Genomic DNA, 21,958 nt, shown 5'->3' with positions numbered 1-21,958 from the left:
CAAGATGGATGCGCGCAAATGTCGACGTCGATCGCTTCGAGCGTAAACGATCGCGACGGCGATTACCGGCGGCGTTTACGTGAAATTACACGAAATCGCGCGAGAAGCGGCGCCCTTCTGTCTTCGTTTTTTTTCGACATTTAATTCAAGAGGGCAATGGTTTTATCACGAGGCGGCGAGGTATATTAGGCGCTTTTTGCGCGTATTCCTCCCTCGCGCTTAAGCACCGCTCGAACTTCGTTTCGAAGCGCCGACGACGATGAAGAGGGCAAACTCGGGGGCCGTTTTATCGCAGCGGGCTCGCCGCTGAGCAAGCAGGGACTCCATCTCTCACGCAACTTCAGGATTTGATGCATGTGCCGCCGGAACATTTGTTCGATCCCCCTCGAGTCTCCCCCGATTCGTACTCGCTCTTCGCTTTCCTCCTCCTCCCGCCCTCTATTCTCTCTCTTCGGTATCTTCCTTTTCCTCGAATTTCCTTCTTCCGCCGCGCGTTCTACAATCCTCCCCGCGTTCGTCCACGCAACCCTCGCGTGAGAGAGTATTGGACCTTCCGTCTCTTCGCGGCAGGCAGGTTTATTTTTATTCCATACGATTCATTCGATTGAACATGACTTGTGGTTACAGCCCGGGCGATATATTTCCGATATTACGGGACGACATTTCCGACTCTCTCTCTCCCCCGTGCGGTCCCGCGAGTCTCTTGTATTCCTCGCCCGTATCGCTCCGCTCGCTCGCCGCCGCGCCGACCGCGCGGGTAAAATACGTACGATCCTCCCTAGAATAATAGCGGCTTCCGGGGAATTCATGGGCCGTGTACCCCGCCACGGGCGTTGCAGCTGGCTTCGATTTCAGAAATTAGCTCCCGGTATTTCCTGCGGTATTTCCGTGGAAACCCTTTTGTGAACGGGAGGGTGTAAGATAGTCCGACATTGAAGACGAATGTCACCGCATGGTGGTCCGTTAACCCACATGCGAGAATCCGTTTCGGCTCATGAAGTTATTTCCTGCTACTTAATCGCGGCTTTAGAAAGACAAAGTCCGTCTTCGCTTCTAAAGTGTCACGCAATTCTTATGCCTGTCTCTATTTTTAATTCACTTAAAAGTGAATAACACATTGTGTTGTCAGAGTTTTTACAATTATTACAGTCTTAAAAAATTATCTCGTCTTGGAAGTTTTTAAGACGGTCTTCAGCACATGTTGTATCGTGAGTTTTACTCACGTGGAACGTACGTACGGGAAACATCAGAGACGCGAATGAACACACCGCACCGAAATGTCCGTCTTAACAAGTCCGTGGCAGCTGTTGAGGCCAATTTAAAGAAGTTAAAGTCTCGTTTAATGTTCGTCACAACGACGACGACGACGACGATGTCAGCGGCGGCGGCGGCGGCGGCGGCGGCGGGAGCAGTTTCCGCAGCTGCGCGGCAACACGACGCGCGATGTTCTGTCATTATTGCTGAAACAGCGGACCCTGCAAAACGCGGCTCTCGTAATAGTTGCGCGCGGCAACGTTAATTCGTTTCCACGCTCGCGCGAATAATTTTCTACACAAATACACGCGCGCGCGTGCATTGCTGCGGCAACCGCCGCATCTCTCCTCGCCGTCGCACCCTCCCTCCTCTTAAATTAACACGTTTACGCCGAGTTTCTGGCGCTTTGCTCCGAAATCGATATAGCGCGGGAACATTAATTATTGCTTTACGATGGTTCTTGATTAAATCACGATATCGCTGTTTACCGACTTGAATGTCGTACCCAATAATACGCGCGGTAAACACTTTGCCACTTCGCGCCGGGTAAAATTCAGTTTGCCAGTCCCTTGCGCATTACTTCCCTCTTCCCCTCCTTCTCTCATTTTGTAATAGCTATCGGGACATTGCGCGGCTAACGATACTGTCGTAATTGCGCGTGCCGCGACGTAACTAGGTACTCGGTAACGACCTTGACGACCCTAATACCTTTTATTGGTTTTCCTGCAAAATGTTGCTCGCAAATACGGTCTGTTTGCGTTTAATTTAAACGAAAGGAAGGGCGTGAAAAAAAAAAAAAATTACGAGCCCGGAATTCATTAAATGTTTTTTTTTCTTTTTCACGAGTGACAAAGTGAAAAGTGAGAGGACGAATGCGTATCATTTTTGTTTGATGTCTGTTTCGGTAATGGTTCTTAATAGTCATGTCGCGAGAATCCTACGAAGTATATGATAGTTTGATGATGACCACTCGGTTGAAAGCTCAATAACTCGTTTCAGTCCGCGTCGTAAACGTCGTTAATTAGGTGGCACTACGTCAGTACTAATAAACGGATGCGTTGACACTAACGCAATGGCACCACCGTGTGTCGCTGTGTGTAGAGGGGTAGCGACGCAGAGGGATAACTAACGGCACATCTGAATTATCCGTTAATGAATAGCGATGTTGCGGGCAACCCCGATTCATTCGATTATTTGCGAGATTGGTAGTAGTTCGTGGCACCGTCGCTACTCAAATTGGGGGATTTCGAAAAGGTTTTCACGCGCCGCACCGTTTCTCTCTCCCGTTAAATGGCACAACTAAAGCCCGGGTCGCGCTCTTGATCCGATTTAATTCGCGAGTCGCGCCGCCGTTAAAGAATGATAAAGCGAACGCGAACTACAGCGCGCCCGGACACTCCGTTAATCGTCTTAAAAAGTTCAACATCGCACACGGGCCGCCGCCAGTATTTATGGGCAGGGTTGCACCACTCGTACTATCGATTTAACAGCCGGTGTCGTCGCTTATTAATACACGGATCTCGCGCACGCATATGTTCGTTGCGAGCAATTTATGGGAGAGCTTAAAATTATTCATACAGTTTCCATGGAGAGTTTAATCGAAGCGCTTTCTCGCATTTTCGATCTTCGCTCTTTCGAAGCGGCGTTCCTCGAACATTTGTGTACTGATGAAGCGCTTTCGAATGCCGATGCACGAGTTCCGAAGCGCGGCGTTCGGGGAGAGGGGAAATAAAAACGCGTTTCCAAGCGATGCAAAAACAGAATCGATCCGACGCGATTGATAGATTCCCAATCTGCCATTACGATGATTGAAAATGATGCATGCGCGGTTTTCTTGCATACATCTTTCCGCTCTGCGGAGAAGTAACGTTTATCGTTTTCGAAATGGACAGAAAGACTCCGCTTCTTTTCGTTTCATTTCCCGATTCGATTTCTCGGTCTTCTGTGTAATCCATGCAGAGTCCGCGAAATAATACGAAACGCTCGTAAATATTAATAATGGAGAAATTGAAATTGTTGTCCTGATAAATTATGTCTCTGATATGTTTCGATGTTTTGCAATATTTCAGCCAATTTTTATCTTCTCTGCGCATTACATCAGCATGTAATCTGCATGTAGTCAATGTACTCTACTCGTGTTCGGGAGAATTTATACATACGTGCAATGCAATCAAAAATTAAATTTTTATTCGCGCGCATGATTGTCATTGCTCTTATGATTGGGTCGAGTCCTTAAAATTTTGATTGAATGCGCAATGTAATTCGATGAAAATGACCGATTTAAATTGCGAAAAAGATAATTCCCAAATATGATATGCACAGAATCAAATATGGAAGACTGAAATAAATAAATAAACTGACCGGAGATTAATGAATAATTAACGCGCGTGATAAGCGCGACAACATTTGCCTCTGTCGGGAAATATTTATACATTTATGTCCACACTTTAAAGTGCAATTAGAGTCATTATTTTGAATTTTCCGATCTTGTATCGCGCGTTCATTTTTGTTTTCGATAGTAACGAGGCGCAGAAGCGAGAGTGAAGAACAAACTTTTGTTTTACTGTAATACGATATTCTACTTATATATATCGCTCCGAATATGTGTGTACGGTTTACGAGATTGATTCCGTTCGATTGTTGTTGCAGAACAAGGGCAGAACACGAGCAAGAAGAAGACAACGTTCTCGAGACTTCTCCGGGGATTGAAGACCCACAGAAAAGAGAAACAGGGCCAGCAAAGTCAAGGCTCGCCCAGACACAATCGCGTAAGGATACAAGGTGTTCCGCAAAGGGTAAGTCTGCACTCTTAATTCGACAATTTTTACTTTATATGAAATTAGAAGCGTCGCGTTGAAAAAGAATCCGAAACTAAATTTTCGAATTTCGTAGTTTTCGAAATATTTTACAATTTTGTTTTGTTTTTTTTTTTTTCAGTATGTTTAGCATATTAAAATTCGTTCTCTCTCTGGTGAGAGAGTGTGGCAAATGAGATAAAATTGCCTCTTTTGCTTGTCGTTTGGCGTTTTGACGATTCGTTTCAAAGGATTTCGCGTAAAGGATCTTTTCAAAACGAGACGAGTTCGCGCACGCAACGCGGAAGCGAACTGTTTAATTCCGTTCCGACTTATATTTCCGCGGATATAAGCGCGTAATTGCGTGCGACATTATCGCGGCGAGCTCTTGCGCGGAGCTAAATATTAAACTTGGCGCGCGCGTCTCTCGCTTCGACGGGATAATTTTCATCGCCGTCCTTTCCTCCGACGCTTTTATTAAGCACGTCCAGCAGGCAGCAAATTGCCGCACCGAGTGACAAAATTCGGGAAGTTCCTCGTCCATTCACTACATGCATGCCTCCCGTTTTTCGTCCGCGCGCATCTCATGTCGCATGGAAAAGTCATCGTCCAACGCGGTATCGCTCGTTTTTCACGCGAATTGCAAATCTTTCCGTGCGTCGCTCGAACGCGAGCTCAGCTTTAATATGCGCGTTAATGGCGATTCGTTTTTTCACCATTAAGCCGTCCTGTGAATTACTGCGTAACGTGTGTAGACAAAATGAAATAACTTTCGACTGAATCAGCCAACATCCTCTCTCTCTCGTCGCGTCATAAAACAATATATTAATTATTTATTAATAAGAATTTTAATTTTGTCAATCTGTTTACCGATCTCTCGAAATTTTATCTCAAAAACTTTTTCAATCAGAATCGCGAAACCTAATTTGTAATCGTGAATTCGACGAACACCAGTTTTTATTCACCGAGAAATATTCTCCGTATTAAACCGAACAATGAAGATCGCAGTGGCTACAACCGGGGCTCGTTTATTTCCCGGGCGCGTTCTCGCATTTCGTTCGACGAAATGTTTTCCATTTTGAATTCCGCGAAAATGTATCCAATTAAAAAACTGCCGTTAATCGTTTTGCGGCACAACGCCGGCACGCGCAATTCTACACGATGTACCGATTATCGATTTTCCCCGTTCACAAGCGATACCCCTTGCGTCGATTCATTCGATCTCGGTAAATTCCAACGACGCAACAAATCGCAATTAACAGTCGCGTTCACGAAAACCGAGAATACAGGTGTGCTCTTCTCTCTGTGAACGACTTTGTTGATTCGAGCGCGATTAAAGCGATCTCTTTTCGAGAATTCTTTTTTTTTTTTTTTTCGGTTCGTTATACGTGATCGTTAATACAACGCGGACCAGCTTTGCGCACACAAACTGCTTGAACAAGCCACGATTGTTTCGGTAAAGTGGCAACTTTGCGGCTTGCATAACTCACCGACTCGCGAGTATCGAGTAACATCAATCAATCTCGCTATTGTGAAATCATTATCTTCGGCAATCAACTTTCGCGTGTGTTTCGCAATCGCGTGGCTAAGCAAAATAATTTCCCCTGTGCGGCGATAAATCTCTCATGACCGAGGAGTTGTGGTATTATTTAACAGCAATTACGTATGCCCGCGCGCGCAGGTTTCTGAAGAAACAGAAATAACGTGTGCACGTGGGAAATTCAAGTTGTACACTTCCGCGGCCGCAGCGCGCGGAAAAAAAGTGCGCACGGGAGCGCTCGATCCATGCATCCGTAAGCCGCTTGCTGAAGAAGTAAAGACGTCTAAGATTTCCCATGTGCCGCCAATTTGTTAACCCTGCGTCGACGACGAATCCGTGTGTCCCGCGTGGTTCGACCGCGTCGTCACGGCGCATCTAATTTTATCCGTGGATTAGTCGTCCGATATTCCGAGATATCGCGAAATAAGCTTGGGGACTCTGCGATTCATATCTTGGGAAGAGCGGGAAGGTGGGACGAATCCGCTTGCGGGATTCGCAACGAGCGTAAATTCTAATGAAATTTTAGTCCGGGCGTTCGGGTTAAGATTATAAAAACCGAATCAAAATGTCACTAACGTGCCTCTTGATTATATAGAAGGGGAGAGGAAAGAAAGAGGAACGCAGTATTACTTCTGACGTTGTGGATCGCGCTGAACGGAGATTACCGCGATCAACTTATTATCGTCGATTTTCCGCGAGATTTGCGCAAAGTCGTCTTGATAACGAAAATGTACGATAACACGAATAAATACTTGATATTTTAATTCGAGCGTGGTTTGCGTCTGACACGATTAAATACTCGATCGTGTTTAAAGTAAACCGCGCAACGTTATTTTCGTTTATATGATTTAATACATATATTTTTTATGTATTTGTGCCGTCACTGTATTAATATTATCTGTGCTTTCTATGCGCGAGTCGTATACACCAAACAAAGTTAAATAAAATCAAACGTGAATGTTTCGCGTGACGTTCGCAAATAGACAATCGGAAAACGTATGTTTTCAAGTGCGCGACGATAAATTACAATCGTCGCGCGCGCAGAATTTTTTCAAAATTTCGACAAAATCGCTATAACACTTTGTTTCCCTGCGCGCGCCATTCTCTCTATGTGTGATTTCTGTAAATAAATCGTTAAAAGCAAACACGCGGAAACTGAAAATTATAAACCAGCGACGGTCCCGTGGATGAAAAGTTTCCTGTAAATGAACATTTCCCGAGGCTCGTGTACTGACACGCTGCCAGCGTTGCTTTCGTGTATTAACTGTAAACAAGCCCTGGGTGAGTTACGTCTACCCCTCCCGCCCCTCGATCCCGCGTGCGCGTATTCCGTCCACGTTGCCTGTGTGCACGCGCTCGCATCCCGCGCGCATAATGCGGGCAAGAGACTGCAAGTGCCACCGACGAGATTCCCACGGTTGGTTTAAAATACATATATAGATGTATATATACAGGTACATATAGATATATACGTTTACTAGTAGTAGTAGCAGCCGAATTTAGAGCATAAATGCATCTTCGCGAAATAGAGGATGTTAACTCGTTGACCCGCACAAATAAATTTATGCGTGTGCAGTTCGGTGAAAATGTGTTTGCGCTTACCGGAGAGATAAAGTGAACGGCGTAGTTTTCGCTACGCGCTCCCCAAATTCGTTCATGGTTTACATGAACTAGACAGGAAATAGATTTTATTTTTTCTCTCGCAGACAAAAGAGACGTTGCGAAGAGAAAATTGCGAAAATTGTGCGGAACACATCGTGCTTCCGTTTGGTGTGCAAACAGAAGAAATGCCGAGGTAGACAGCAAAAAACATAACATGGTGTTTTTGGAGGGTTTTTTTTTCAAATAGAATTATCTATTTAATTACAACATCAAAAAGACAAATGCATTAACTGTGCACTTAGAAATTAAATCTTGCGAGTTTCACGAGATAGATATCAGTTTTTCGCCAACTCTCCGTTCTTTCGTAACTTTTCATTGCTGAATGTTTCCTTGATTTAGCGTTTTCCTGACAAAATGCAAACGCAGATAGACACTCAACAAGTGAAAGCTTTCGCGTATCTTTAAACCGCACTTGCGCAAAATGTTGCAAACTAAACACCGCCGAGGTTTAATACACAGAGTTATTCATATAGTAGACGTTGAAATAAAAAAAAACAACCTCATGTGCTATCAACTTCAAATTAATGTAGAGAAATTCACAAGTTATTTAAACCGTTGAAGTTTTTATGATTTAACATTGCGCGTGCATGTCGCGCGTAGAGAACTTTTACACGTATAACACATGATACAAATGTTGCACAGTCGCATTTAATGGATTCACGTATTTGAGAGATTTTTTTATTCTCGGCCATATCGTGTATATAAAAATTTAAAATGTTGCTCGTCAAACATTTTTGTGTTAAACATTTTCGTACCTATATTCGCCGCGCGTGATCGACGAACTTGAAACTAACTTTCGCAAAAGAATCGCGGCTCGGATAATGGGGTCCGACGGAGCGCCTTTGCGCGATTTCAATAAGCTGAATTTATAAAGGTCAATGAGTCTTTATTCACGCTACGAAGTTGAGAGAGAGAGAGAGAGAGAGAGCAAGCCGTTTTCCTTTTTAACCGCGGTCGCGAGTACAACAGGTATACTGTCGACGTATGCAACCGCGAGCAGACGTTCCACTGAAAAAGCCAGAACGTCGATAGCACTTGGAATGAAATTTTCTCGAGTGCCTCTCGGCGGAGCAGCCGGCTGAGCCGCGCGCGCTCTCAAGGAGCCAACGATCTCGTCGTATAGTCGCTCGCGGTGCTAGTCCTTGCGACTATAGGCCGCAAGGGCTAGACCGCGAGTCGATGCATCTTGCAAAAGACGACGAGGGTAGAAAACGACGGGGAAAGAAGGGGTGAAGCCGTGGCGGCATCCACCGTGACGAAAATTGAATTACGCCGGCAGTAACGAAAGGCGTAGAGGCGGTCACACGGAGGTCGCCGCAGCGAGACTGTGGTTTCCGCGCGTTGCCGCAGCGATTTTAGAGGTGATGGAGGTTAACACGAGAGCAAAAGAGAGAGGAATACACGAAGAGACAGAGAGAAGAAGTGGAAGGGGAGGGAGAAGGAGAAGAGAGATTGAGGGAGATTAGCTCCGGAAAGCGATAGGTTAGCGGCGGTAGCTGGGGAATCATCTGAGTTGGTCAGGCCGTCGGTTGCAACGGAGAGGTCGGAATCTCTCCTCCATTTGACATGCAGACGGGAGCTTTGATCATCTCTCTCGCTGGACGCTTCTCTCTTCTTCAGTCTCTCTCTCTCTCTTTCTCTCCGTTTTCCCTCTCTCTGTCTCTCTTGACCGCCGTCGTGCTCGGTGGTTCCGCCGGCCGCAGAGCGGGCTGATGCGACGAGAAAGCTCATCGCGCGACCGAGTATCGCTACCAGCCAGCGATATCGCCGCTGACTATGATGGGTCAGCCAACCGGCCAGCCACGTCCGACGAGTTCTCCGAGGATGCGATTCCGCCAGATGGAATATCGTGGCCTGTCAACGACCGTAGTATGAATCCGACCGCTTCGCGTCCGATTCTCATACGTGCCTCTTGCCGTTCGCGACTAGCAACGTCGACGCGACGCGACCGCACCGCGTCATTCGTCTTGTTTGGGCCTGACTGCTGTCAGTAGTGCGCCTAGATGAGATTCTAATGGCGTGTTCACCGCGTATGCGCTTTGCTGGCTCGAGCGCGATTCGCGTGACCGCGGTCGAGGCTCTCACACGCCGTTGCAGTTTTGTCTGGAGAGGAAGAGAAAGAGGGAAGAGTGATAGGTCGTTCCGCGATGACATACGAAAAGTTTAAAATGTCGTTGCACGCTATTTGAAACAGCGGATTTTTCATTTCGCGTTGAAAGAAAAATTGTTTTACTCTATATCCTACCTTCATACGTCATAAATAAATCTTATTTTATAAAGCGATACCGCACGGAATGCGTGGAGCTCCAGGTCTTTTTCGCAATAAATTTTTTAAATTTTAATAGGAGAGAATAAAATAGATAATTTATATACATGATAAGTGGATAATTTATATAATTATATAATTTATATGCAAATTAAGCATCTTGGGTGAATTTTTTAAATTGAATTCAATTCAAAATTTTCATGTATGTATTAATTTCATGTGTGTATTAATTAATTAATTTTCATGTATTTAAAAAAATACATTTTGCACGTACGTCTAGCTGTTTTTAGCTCTTGAGATTTCTCAAAAATCTTTCTCAAATAATTTGATTCTTATTTCGTGAAGTTTCACCATTTTTCTCGCAACTGTTTCTTTATTGTAAAATTATAAAAAATTCAACGTAGCTAGTACAAGTATCTTTTATAATAATACGCTTGGCGTGGAATTCGATTAAAATGTTTTGCAAGGGAAACGCAGCGTAATTAAACTGCGGTTATGAGTACTTTCGAAAGAAACGTTTACGAAAGCATTAGAAGTAGCACAATTTGACAGCGTTGGATAAAAGTTTCTGCAATTGTCACGTCAAAAAGTTAGCCGAAATCATTATTAAAGAGTGTATTCCACTGCGCTTGTTCGGGAGAAATCCACCGTCAGATCGCGGCAAGAATTAATATGCGCTTCGTGATTGACGTGAACATAAATCTAACCTGGTAGTCTGGTCACGTTCCAGGAGATTGCGTTTCAAGCTTAACACGTAAGTTACTATACATTCTATGCTCCGGACAATATTCGCAAAAGAAACAAACTGTGCGGGGACGAGAGAGCCGGTGGAAATAACATCGTGTACCTTCTTTAATCGTTATGTTTTCAATCTTGCAGTAAGCACGTAAATGTACCGACAACGCGCGCGCTTGCATATAACCAGGGAAACGAAACGAGCGAAGCTTGCGCCTTTTACGACGCGTTGTATTCTTATTTTTCGCAAGGCACTTGAGACTGTTTGCGAAGAGAGAAAAAGAAAGAGAAAAAAAGAAAGAGAGATAGAAAGAGAGAGACGTGATTTCGAAACGCTGCTGCTGTTACACCAATACACGCTTCTCTCTTTTTTTTAAGTAGGAGCTTAAAAAATTCACATCGGATATATTCGAGGGATTTATCTCGTCCGCGCGACCGGATGGATCGGGTCCTCGTTGATTCGACGCTGTGCGATATTACGAGCACGCGTGTGTGCGCTATCGCGTCGCGATTTCACATTTCCGCGCTCCCGCTATTAACCCAGTTGCCTGTGTCATCGCATATTCTCGCGCAGCGCTGAAAATCGTCGCTATCAAAATATTCAGGCAGGGACCATTACCGCGAGCCGGAGCCGCATTAATGAAAATACGCTGGAAATACATCATGAATCCGTTAAAGTGGCACTCGTTTCGCTTCCTTCCGAAACGAAGCGCTTCGGGGAGGCACTGCCGCACCGAATATTATCGTGATTGCGCTGCAACGCTATCTCCGTAAAAAAAAAAAAAAAAGAAAAAAGAAAGAAAAGAATGACGAAGTCACAGCAACGAGCTACGCGCTCTTATTATAATGGATAGCGTGCTCGATGAACAAGCCGCGGTGTACAAAGGCCGCGAGCAAAGGTATGTAAATTTAAAGTGGTTTAGAGCGAATCGAGGTAGAGACTCGGTTACTTCAGCGCTACTTTTCTTAGCGTCGGAAGAGAATATTCTTTTTTTTTTGTTTTATAAAAATCTTATATACGCCGTAATTCGCGGTTGGATCAAAAAACTTTGTGACGTGTACAATCATTATACGTGTGTAGCTATACACACCGTAATAAAAAAAAGTCTACTTTTAACAATTTGCGATATGAATATTAATCGCGATATGTGTAGCGTTCGCAATTTTCTAAATTTTACTTCCGTGAGAGTTTTACGATGTGTAAAAATGGACAGAGAGTCAAACAGTTCCGCGCTTGAGACGCGTTAAAAGTTCCGTTTAAGAATAACAGCCGGGGATCAAAGAGAATTGTGAGCGCGGGGCAATTATTCGCGACGGCGGTCTCTAAACATTCGACGGGAAGAAAGCTTCCAAACATAAATAAGACGAACCACCTCGCTTTATATGCTAATACTCAGGTCGACGGAGGCGTGAAATACAGTCAGCTGTTAACCTCCTGACTTTAGCTATTGCGCCGAAGCGGGTATTTCCTTTGCGACAAACGTTTCGAATAAAGTTGGAGAGATCAAATCGAACGTCAAAGAGGAATCTAGGTGAAGCTTTTTTTGTTATCAACAAAAACTGCACTGCATGCGAGGAACACGTAAACATCTTCTTATTCTCTCTCTTCGTGATAAAATAATTCTAAAAATAGCTTTTCTTCATTTCGAACGAGCACTCCCTCGTTTTTTTTTTTTTTTTTCCCTAACAACGCACTTTTTCCGTAATGAAGACCTTCGCAACCATGCGAGGCAACCGAAGTACGGGTTATAACGCGATGTATGTCGATAAAACTTAGCAAACTCACGCACGGAAGAAATATATTCTTGCGCTCTCATCCCCAGGCGAACCAATTCACTCTCGCAGGTTCGCACGGCGCGGTGGCCAGACATCCTAATTTAATTTCGGGCATGCATCGTCGCTCACGGCGATAGCCTGGGAAGGGAGAGAGAAAGAAAAAGAGACGGAGAGATGAGAAAGAGAGAGAGATCAGCATCGGCTTCACAACGCGACGTGTAGCGTTATATCACGCTTGCGGCTTCTCGTTCCCGCGCGCATGCGATGAGTCGCCCTTCCTCAAGAACGAATCGTTCCGGCGTCGCGACGATGAATTCGCCTCCTCGTGTTTTATCCGCGGATGATGAAAAAAGCTCTCCGAGCGATACGCGCGAGCTATTACGCTGCAACTCGCGAAAGAGTGAAGAATATACTCGCGTCGATAAACGCACGGCAGTTTCGACGCCATTACGTTTCCTGAGCGTGAAACTGTGTAGCGCCATTAGGGTAAAAAATATGTTCCCTCGAGCCTTCTTTTCTTTTGTGCCTCGCCCCCAACTTTAACAATAGTACCCGTAGCCCTTTGTGACCCAGAAAAAGTTTCTTCTTTCCCCGAGACTTTTACCCGTTCCGAGGACTGTCCCTCCCGGTAAAGGCTACTTTGTGAGACAGCTCGCGTATTTTTTGCTAACAGTATCGTCAACCGTCTCTCTCTCTCTCTCTCTTTCTGTCTCGCCGGTTGAGTGCATTACGGCGTCATTTACATCGTCGTCGTCGGCAGCGCCGGACTTCGTCGTCTTGTGCCGCTCGCTACGCGCTAGTTACGACGCGCTACGTTCACGACGAGAGAGAGAATTATATCAGCTCGGCCCGGAATCTTATTAAAGCTGATTTTCCGCGACTATAAAGTGTCCAGCGAAAAAAGAGAGAGAGAGAGAGAGAGAATGCGAAGTAAAAATGAAATCGCTTTGCGTACGAAAAACGAAAAGTTACCTCTTCTCTGTAATTACGCGACGAACATAGCGCGCAAGCGCGATTAAAGTGAATTCTTTCGCGGCATTTCCGATACGGGGAGATTCTTTTGTGCGCGCGACAGAGCGATATAGACCGGAACACGTACAAACTCACTTCGTATATGGGGGGAGAGAAGAAGTTTGTATCGACCGGAAGTCGAGCTGTTTTACATAGAGGGACGCCTTGCATTGCCGCGGCGGTTCGAAAAACTTACGGGCGCAGTTAAGTAGATCTACGACAACCCGGGGTTAACCGGTAATGCATCTCTGGGCCACTCTCCGTTTGAATTAGCCTTAGGATAAAAGAGATGGAGCTAGGAGAGAAATCGGAGAGCGAATCGGAGGAGAGGCGCGATCGACCTGCGACGACCACGCGTTTCCATAAGCAAATCCTCGGGAAATTTGAAAGTCCGAGAGCAGCGAGATGGGGAGTTTGAATTACCCGGAGCATAGTTGAGAGAGAAGAGAGAGAGACAGGGAGAGAGAGAAAGAGAATGGCGTAGCTCGGGGAGCAGGTCGCCTAATGAATTAACCGTGAATCGCTCCGAAGCCAGATTTCGTATTCTATCTCCTAAATGATTCTACGCTCGGTAGATACCCTGCTGCTGGAAAGACGTTTCGCTCTCATCTCGCTCGTCTGCTTGCAGAACGAAACGTTTCCCGTAGAAAAGATATTTAGAAAAGGAAGAAAAACGAAACTCTCTTTCAAAGAAATATATCTCCATTGAAGTCGCGGAATTAAGTGTTTTAAACAATTATTTGACTTAATTATTTGTAAACACATTCAAGATGGAAAATATAAAGTTTTGTTCTTGGCGATATAAATGAATAAACACTTATGTGAAAATCGTGGAATCTTCTGTTTATATTTCGTTTTCCCCTCATTTTCTCGATGGATTAGGAGGCGAGTCCCACGATCCGGCAAGCGATACGATTTATTTTGTTCGGCCGCGTGACACGTCCGGCCGGGGGCACGTTCCTCGTTTCAGGAATCGATCACTCGGCGATCCACAAGGCGACGTTTTTCGATCGTAAAGCGAAATTGTTTAACCGGCAGGTACGTGCTGCCGTGGCCGCTGGTCGGCCTTCGGTACGCGCGCTCTCATCGCGGCGGATCAGCGCATTCAACGCCCCCGGGGAACGTTGTCCGTTCTCGTACGATGCGAGAGCCTTTACTTCGCGAATATACTTGAGATGCGACTTTATGGTCGTAATGCAATCTTGCGTTATCGGTGGCCTGCAAACCGGCCAATAAAGCCGACAAACGCGCGAACGCCGCGTCGATCTTATCGCAACACACGCGGTGAGCGGAACGCGCATCGGCAGCAGCTCTCTCGCATATATGGCCGTTCCCATTTCGAGGGAGCGATCGTATTCCTGGGATATAGGTGCCAGGAGCGCAGTCCATACGGCCCGTCGACGGCTTGCAGGCAATGCATTTCAATGCACCAGCCTCCGACGCCCGGTCTCGCTTTCTGTCTGTCTGTCTGTCTCTCTCTCTCTCTCTCTCTCTCGCTCACTTCTAGCCCGGCCTCGGCACTCCGCACAGAGCACCTAAGTGATTCCGGATTGGTGCGCTAATGACTGTTTCATATTCATTGGCCGCGGTAGTGTGCGACCCGCGGCACCACCTCGGTTACGTCGTTTAATTCACTTTCTCTCTCTCTTCCCCCCGGATTTAGTTTCTTCATCTCCATAGCGCCGATTACGTCGATTTTTGACGCACGCGAACGATCGTGGAAACGATCGGCCATTATGAATGATAAATATCAATTAATCGACGCGCGTGAAGTGTTCCTCCGCGACGCGTTTATCCCGCGGAATTGCGTTCCGCTCTATTCACGATTTAATGATCATCTGAAGTTTTTACATCTTCGATACGTGCGCCTCGATGTGTGCGGATTGTAATCACCGTGAAAGTCACGTGTGTCACCGGTTTCGAAGAAAAGAATCCATTACGATGGACTCAGCTTCTCTCAAGCAGAATCAACAAGAAGCCGACGACTTCACGAGAAATTAATTAAACTTGATGGGACTTTTTAGCCCGGCGTTAAAGTTGTCGTGTAACTTATTCATTCGGTAATTCCCGGGACAATTGGATGTCGCCGAGCTGAAGCAAACGGCCGACGAAAGGTGGCGAAGCGTCGTTCGCACGTGTATACGCGCGCGGCCGAAGGGCACGAGGGGACGTCGAGAAGATCGGGGTGTCATTCGCTGCGATACGCGAGAGACCGGGGCGAGAAGTGTGCGAAGGGCACACAGAAAAGAGACAGGGGGAAACGCGACCGGAGCGCGCGCGGACAACGCAAAGGTGTGGGTGTTTCAGGTGCGATCGATGCCGCGTCGCTCACCCTCGTCGTCCCTTGAACTTTCGCTCGTCAAGCCTTTCGTGCCTCGCGCAAAAAAAGGCGACCCCATCCCCTTCTACCCGTCGTCGCTCCCTCGCGCGGCGACGAAAGCTTCAATGTCACGGCTTCCGCAATTTTCTTGTCTGAGCACCGACGCGCGCAACAACGACGAGACTAAGGCTCGACGATGCTCAGACAGCTCGTTCCAATTAATAAATGTATCCTGCAGCCCGCGAGATAATAATTACGGAGACGGAGGGAGAAATCGCTCTGTCTCTGTCTGTATCTCGTCAGAATCAGGGCTTAATACCTTCAAACGCGCGTCGGATTTCTCCGCGATGCATTGTGCAAAACGCATATAGGTTCGTCGAAGTCGCGCAGAATGCCGATCCTCTTCACGCGACGTCGCATGCACGATGAGATTTCTTTCTGAAGTGCAATCGATTCGTTTCCGCCCGTCTAGACGGCTTATATGTGCCGCGTCGCGCGCTAATTAGCCGCGCGCCGCGAGATTGCCCGTCGTTCGACGTGACGACGTTAACTCGTTATCGTCTCTCGCCATCGTCACGCTGCGCCGCGTATACGCAAGATGACGTTTCAAGCAGAGCGAGTTTTATCTCGCAAAAATTGTTGATCCGAGGGCGCGTTATTACCCTTACAACGCCGCGGATCGCACGTGTTTTTCTTTTTGTCGCGGCGGAAGCCGGATAAATATAGTTTTTATTTTTTATTATTTTTGTAAAATATTTTAAGAACAGAAAGAGGAGAAAAGAGCCGACACGCGGATAACAAAAGTGCGTAACAAAACCCTTTGTCTGTTTTATTTGGAAAAACAAAGGGGATTTTTTTGTTACGCGCTGTCATCAGGCTCCTTTTCTCTTGCTTGTTCCCGAGAGTCTCTAATATGCGTTTCATTCTTTTCTATGATATAATCAAGTGTTACTCTTTTTTTTTTTTTTTTTTAGCAAAACGATGAATCTGATATTCTTTTCGCGTGTTGAAAAACAAACTAAATTTCTGTCACGCCGCATATCCGACTTTTCAAACCGAAATCAATGTTCCTCGTCGTTCTCTCGAACGCCCCGTTGGACCCAAATCGTTCTGAGTCGTTAGCGTCCGCGTTAACCATTCAGTCCGTGGCGCCCTGCAGCGCCGTTGCGGCAATAGCCAGTGGCGGCACGTAATTAGGACGGAACACGTTGCTTCGCTTCTTCTCGACGATGCCTTTTTTTCGTACTTTATTTCCAGCCCTCCCTCCAGTCCTCATTCCTCTGCATATTCGCACAAGTGTTATATCTCGTTCTCTCTCACGGTCTTCACAAGCTGACGTATTAATGCGCCGCGGTGTTACAAGTAAAATCGGTATATGTACGCACGTGCACACTCGCAATCCATGATGACCGGCGTTCGTTAGCGCGGAGTCGGAGGAGGAGTGAAGAGAAAACGGAGAAGAAAGCCTGAAGTGTTTCTGTTCCTCTCTTCGCGGTGGCGATCGTACCTGCAGGTACTTCGAAGTCTTACAATGGGTCGACTGCTTACCGCACGACAAGACGCCGCGCGGAGAGAGTTCGCTTAATTAAACAAGATATCAGTGCACGCACCCCAGGGTCCCTGACCGGATTCTTTCCGACTTCTTTCTCGCCGTCTTCTCATCGCGCTGTCGCGTTCATAGTTTCGTCGGGTTCTCGATCGTTTTTGGACACTTAGATATCAACTTTTTTTCACGTACTTTCTTGGTAACATCCCTTTTGGTGGTTTTTTTTTTTTTTTTTATTTTTCCCTTGTCTCAGGGTCGTAGTCTCTTTTCTTCTCTATCTTGATCGTTTTTCTTCCCTACGGTTATAGACGCGTATCGCGGCGCTGGAATCTCTCTTTTCCGCCGACGTCTCTTTCTTTAATAACGTCGCGGCTTATCCTAACGATCTAGTCTCTTCTTACGAGTTTCAAGTTCTTTTCTTTCGTCCGGGAAAGAATATCAGTTTTTCCACTCGATCGTCCGAATGGCGCGTAGAATGCCCCGAGGTGTCTCTCGATGTATCGCTCGATACACCCGGGCGATAACTATTGCGTGCTCTGGTGATTATGATATCACCGAAGTTAACTTGTTCGGAAGTTACTTCCCAACGCCTCCTCCGATGTACATGTACTTTTGCACAATGTTGGGGATACATATAAAAGTTTTCTCGTTAAAAATGACCGGGTTTGCGGGTTCGAATAAGCGTGCCGTGCAACTGACGTACATCAAGTGTACGATTGAAGAAATCGCGTGTTCGTACGGAACTTAACGAGGAAACGTCTTCTTAAACAAAGAGTTATTCGTTATGAAGTATTTAAACGCTAACGACTAAACATTTTTACGCGAGATTTTCTACTTTCCGATTCTCTCGAAAAAGACATCGAATTCAAATTCGCCAGAAAACTCAGCAGCTTCGTATTATTTATCTGTTTATTTCTCTGTTTGGAATCGTTTCGTGTAGTGACAATATCTTTTCAACTTAAGTCGTAACCGCTTTTGTTACACAGGTCTTATCAACGTTTTATCTCAAAAGATAATGACATGATAACAGTGACGTGAAAAATCTCACGGATTTTATACAAAAAATTTATTTAATACAACATAGGAAGATGTATATGCACGCGATATCACGCAGTATATGAAGTCTCGTATTGTCTTTCCGACAAGTTCGAGAAACTTATTTAATTAAGCACTTGTCTCTCTTGGCACGCAAATGCCAACAGTTAAGTCGCAGCGGATACGCACCGGCACTAGCGAATTTCTCCACCACGCATCGGGATTTTATCATCGCACACGGCTCTATCTCACAGCCTGCATTGTATTGCGCAAACTTTCCCAAAGTTGTATCATCTTACGGCACTAATTGGAAGTAAGAAACATCGACGTTCGGCTCCCGTGGATGGAAGAAGAGATTCTCGCTCTACGCACCGCAATGAAGTTTTGTGTTCGCATTATGTATCATCTCGAGCTTAAATCTTTAGTGTTTCTTGATTTGCACGGAAATCTCACCGAGTACATGAGATTCGTGTGTGTGTGTGTTGGTACTTAAATATTGATATCTTTTCAACAAAATTTTTGATAAAATGTCAATAAACTTGACACTCAAATTTTTGAGTGCATTTTGCTAGAAAACTCGCGTTAAAAAGCGAAAAACTTATACGTGGTTTTTTAAAATAAATGTTTGGGTTAGGTATGTAGGTCACTTATGATGCGGTAATTCTGGAAAGTCAACTGCGACGTGAGTTATTTTGCTTTGCTTCTTTATTACTATTTCTCAAATAATTACATACTGTATATATATTTCTTATATACATGATATTCCATCAATAGCAGACAGTAATAAAGGACATACTTTTTTTATGAAAAAAAAAACTAATGATAAAATAATAAAACAAACTATTTAAAAATTGAACTTTCTTTTTGAGAAAATCTTGAGTTTGAGAAGTAAAAATTAAACACAACGTATAATAGTTATTAGTACATAAAAAAATAAATTTCTTATAATAAACCTTTCAAAGGCTAAACACATAAATTGTTTATTATGTATTTATTTATTTATATATATATTTTTTTACGTACATAATACTATTATAGTTGCAGAAACATTTTTATATAAACTGTGTTTGTACGTAACGCAAAGATAGATATGAAATGTTAATATTATTTTCGATTTTTAAACCGAATTTTGTTAGTACTTAACTTGACGGAACATCTTATTTTCTTTTTTAATATATATAGATATAAATGTGTATCTATATTAAATTCACTCCGGAATATAATTAAGATTATTGTCACGAAGAAACAAACAGGTAGTATATACTTTGTAAAATTGTAGACGATGTGATACGTTGCAAATAGGTACTATATGTTTTACTACTTGATTACAGTTACGAACGTTAAAATAGTTTTTAATTATCAGTGGATATAACTGCGATATAAGAAATAAATCCATGAGTTCCTTGCACTTCCACTGTCTCATAATGTGCATCAAGTACTGTTTTACATGTCGCATATCTGTAGACAGATTTTGTCGTAATTATTTTATTTTACAAACATATAGATTTTCACTTAATAACAACATATTTCTTTTTATAGATAGATTTCATTACTATTTTTCTCACATATATAAGATCAAATTATATTTTTTGTGATCTCACCATTCGAATCGAACATGTATCGGAAATACTTTGTTTTCATAAAGACTAAAATATCACTTGCAATTTCTATCATTCTTGGCAGAGTTTTATTTCCTAGAAATGAGTTTAACGACAGCGTTATAATTTTATGTAAGACGTCAATAGATTTTTGCAGTGACATTTGCAGAACATTTTCCCATTCCCATGTATCTTCTGAACTGTAACAGTAAATCGAATCTAGTTTGTAAAAATAATATTTGTGTGAATAGAAAATATATGTACGTTGTGTAACAGAAAAAAAAATATTACATACAATAACATCTCGTAATAATATACGTTTCTACACATATGTAGCATTCCGGTTATATCATCCAGAATAAGTACGCTATCTATGTCGTTCTCTAAATCGATGTTACAGAATTTAACTTTAAAAGAGTTTGTTTTTGTGATATTCATCATAAGTATCAGCCATTCTCTTACAATGATCCAACGAGAAAGATGAACGAGTCGCATGACGCGTCGGGCGTGTTTGCTCAAAAACGTAAAAGACTTGGTCTGTAATGCAGACACTAAGTCTTTTATTTTAAATAGATGTTCTAAGATGCTGCTTCCATCTGGTAACGACAATCCCGATAATGTTTCTAGCGCTACCATTATGTCCATAAATGAGTTACGAGGATTTATAATGATGTATCCATCTTTTGTTTGTATGTCTAAACACAAAATAAAATTGTGAGATATGAAAGAAACATTGTGTATATTTCCGATTTTAATGTAAAATACAGCAGTTTTTACTTGGAGTAAGGTGCGTGAGTATGTAAATTATGTTAGGTCCCAAAAGATAATTATATCTTATTAAGTGATATTTCCAAATTGATGTAGGATTTGTTTCAATCTCGCACGTTATTAAAAATAGAAATTTGAATAGTGTTTTTTGTAATCGAATATTGCTATTGCAAATACCAAAGAAATGCAATATAATTTCAACTAATTCTACATCTTTGCCTATTATCGTAACAGCCTTCTGAACGTGACATATGTTTTCTATGATATCTAATATTTTTTCCTACAAATATGTTTTATGTCATTTAAAGTGAGAGACTACGTCACGATTTACTTAACGGTTATACATGTTTATAGACAAAATTAAACGCACATTATACAATAAAACACATCATAACACTGTATATGTTACAATTAACAAACTTATAAATAATTAGATACATCACTTTACATATTTATTTAATACAACCTTGATGTATTGCGTTGATTCGATTTTTAATAAAGTTTTTGCTTTTTGAACAAATATTTTTACGAGATATAATTTTATATCCAAAGTATAGCTCAAATCTAATATCTTTCGAATTTGTAAAATTTTCATTTTTGTTATAGGACGTGTGAACAGTATATATTTTTCTGCCTGAAATTATATTTGAATCATTAAATTTGTATTTGAACACAAATATAGATAATAGATACATATATTATACACAAATGTAGATAATAAATACATATTTTTATGCTGTATAGGAGAGATTAGTTATATTATATTTTATTATACAAAAGAATTTTTACCTTATCTATTAGGTATTTAATACTTAGAGGTACATCGTTAGTTTCACTATCAGTTTCATAGTTAGTTCCACTGTTCTGTGTGTAGTTGATCCACTCCATGTTGATAGACGCTTTTAATTTTATCGTGTACGAATTTTATGCACGTTCCGAAATGTATTCAAACTTACTTTGTTTATCAGAGGAAGAACAAGTTTCTTTATTTGTGTTATCAATGACGCACTATTTTTATATAAAAGGTATAATGTCTGTTACTTCGAATTTACTTGTGTTTTACTTTTCTGGTAAGAACCTTCAGCTTCGGTACCTCTAAGTATACTGACAGTGACCGTTTAATCGACAATATTATCATATGGCTGTGTTTCACACAAAATTTATTGTACTGGCAATCTATAGTTTACGTTATATCGTATATTATTGATTTTCAGTAATGTCAGTAAATTTTAAAACAGCCTGTATATGATATTCAAATGTGTGTTGGTACTAAGTGTTGATGTTTTTTGAAATAAATTTGTTAAAAACCTAAATGACATGTGACATTCACATATAATACTTTTCAGACACAGTTCGTGTGTGGCGTCAGAATAAAAACTGACGAAATAAAATAATCGATATTTTACTTTTTTCACGGGCTTGCACGAAATACACACAGGAAATATAAATGATGTTTGCACTCTCTTATTATACGCTGATGTATATTTATCTAGCGAAACTCTCTCTACATCGCGTTCGAACATAAAAAAATCAACATAAATCCCGTGCTGGAAAGCAGAAAAAACTTTTAATATGTGCATAAATGTTTAATTTATTTATATAACACACACACACACAAATATATATATATATATATATATATATATATATAT

At 42.9% G+C, this 21,958-nt stretch overlaps 1 protein-coding gene across 2 annotated transcripts in view; it reads left to right on the top strand.

Moving 5' to 3' along the window:
* Positions 1 to 21,958, top strand: part of LOC109857801 — a 285,853-nt gene that overhangs the window by 237,814 nt on the left and 26,081 nt on the right. For both annotated transcript variants that reach the window (XM_020434502.1, XM_020434501.1), the window contains one exon: positions 3,904 to 4,049. In XM_020434502.1, the coding sequence (XP_020290091.1) occupies positions 3,904 to 4,049 (146 nt within the window). The remainder of the gene's footprint in view (positions 1 to 3,903; positions 4,050 to 21,958) is intronic.

The sequence above is a fragment of the Pseudomyrmex gracilis genome, unplaced genomic scaffold (genome assembly GCF_002006095.1).
Source record: "Pseudomyrmex gracilis isolate BER0280 unplaced genomic scaffold, ASM200609v1 scaffold_173, whole genome shotgun sequence".
Taxonomy (NCBI): domain Eukaryota; kingdom Metazoa; phylum Arthropoda; class Insecta; order Hymenoptera; family Formicidae; genus Pseudomyrmex; species Pseudomyrmex gracilis.
The sequence above is the reverse complement of the archived record's forward strand: the minus strand, read 5'-3'. Positions and strand labels throughout refer to the sequence as shown.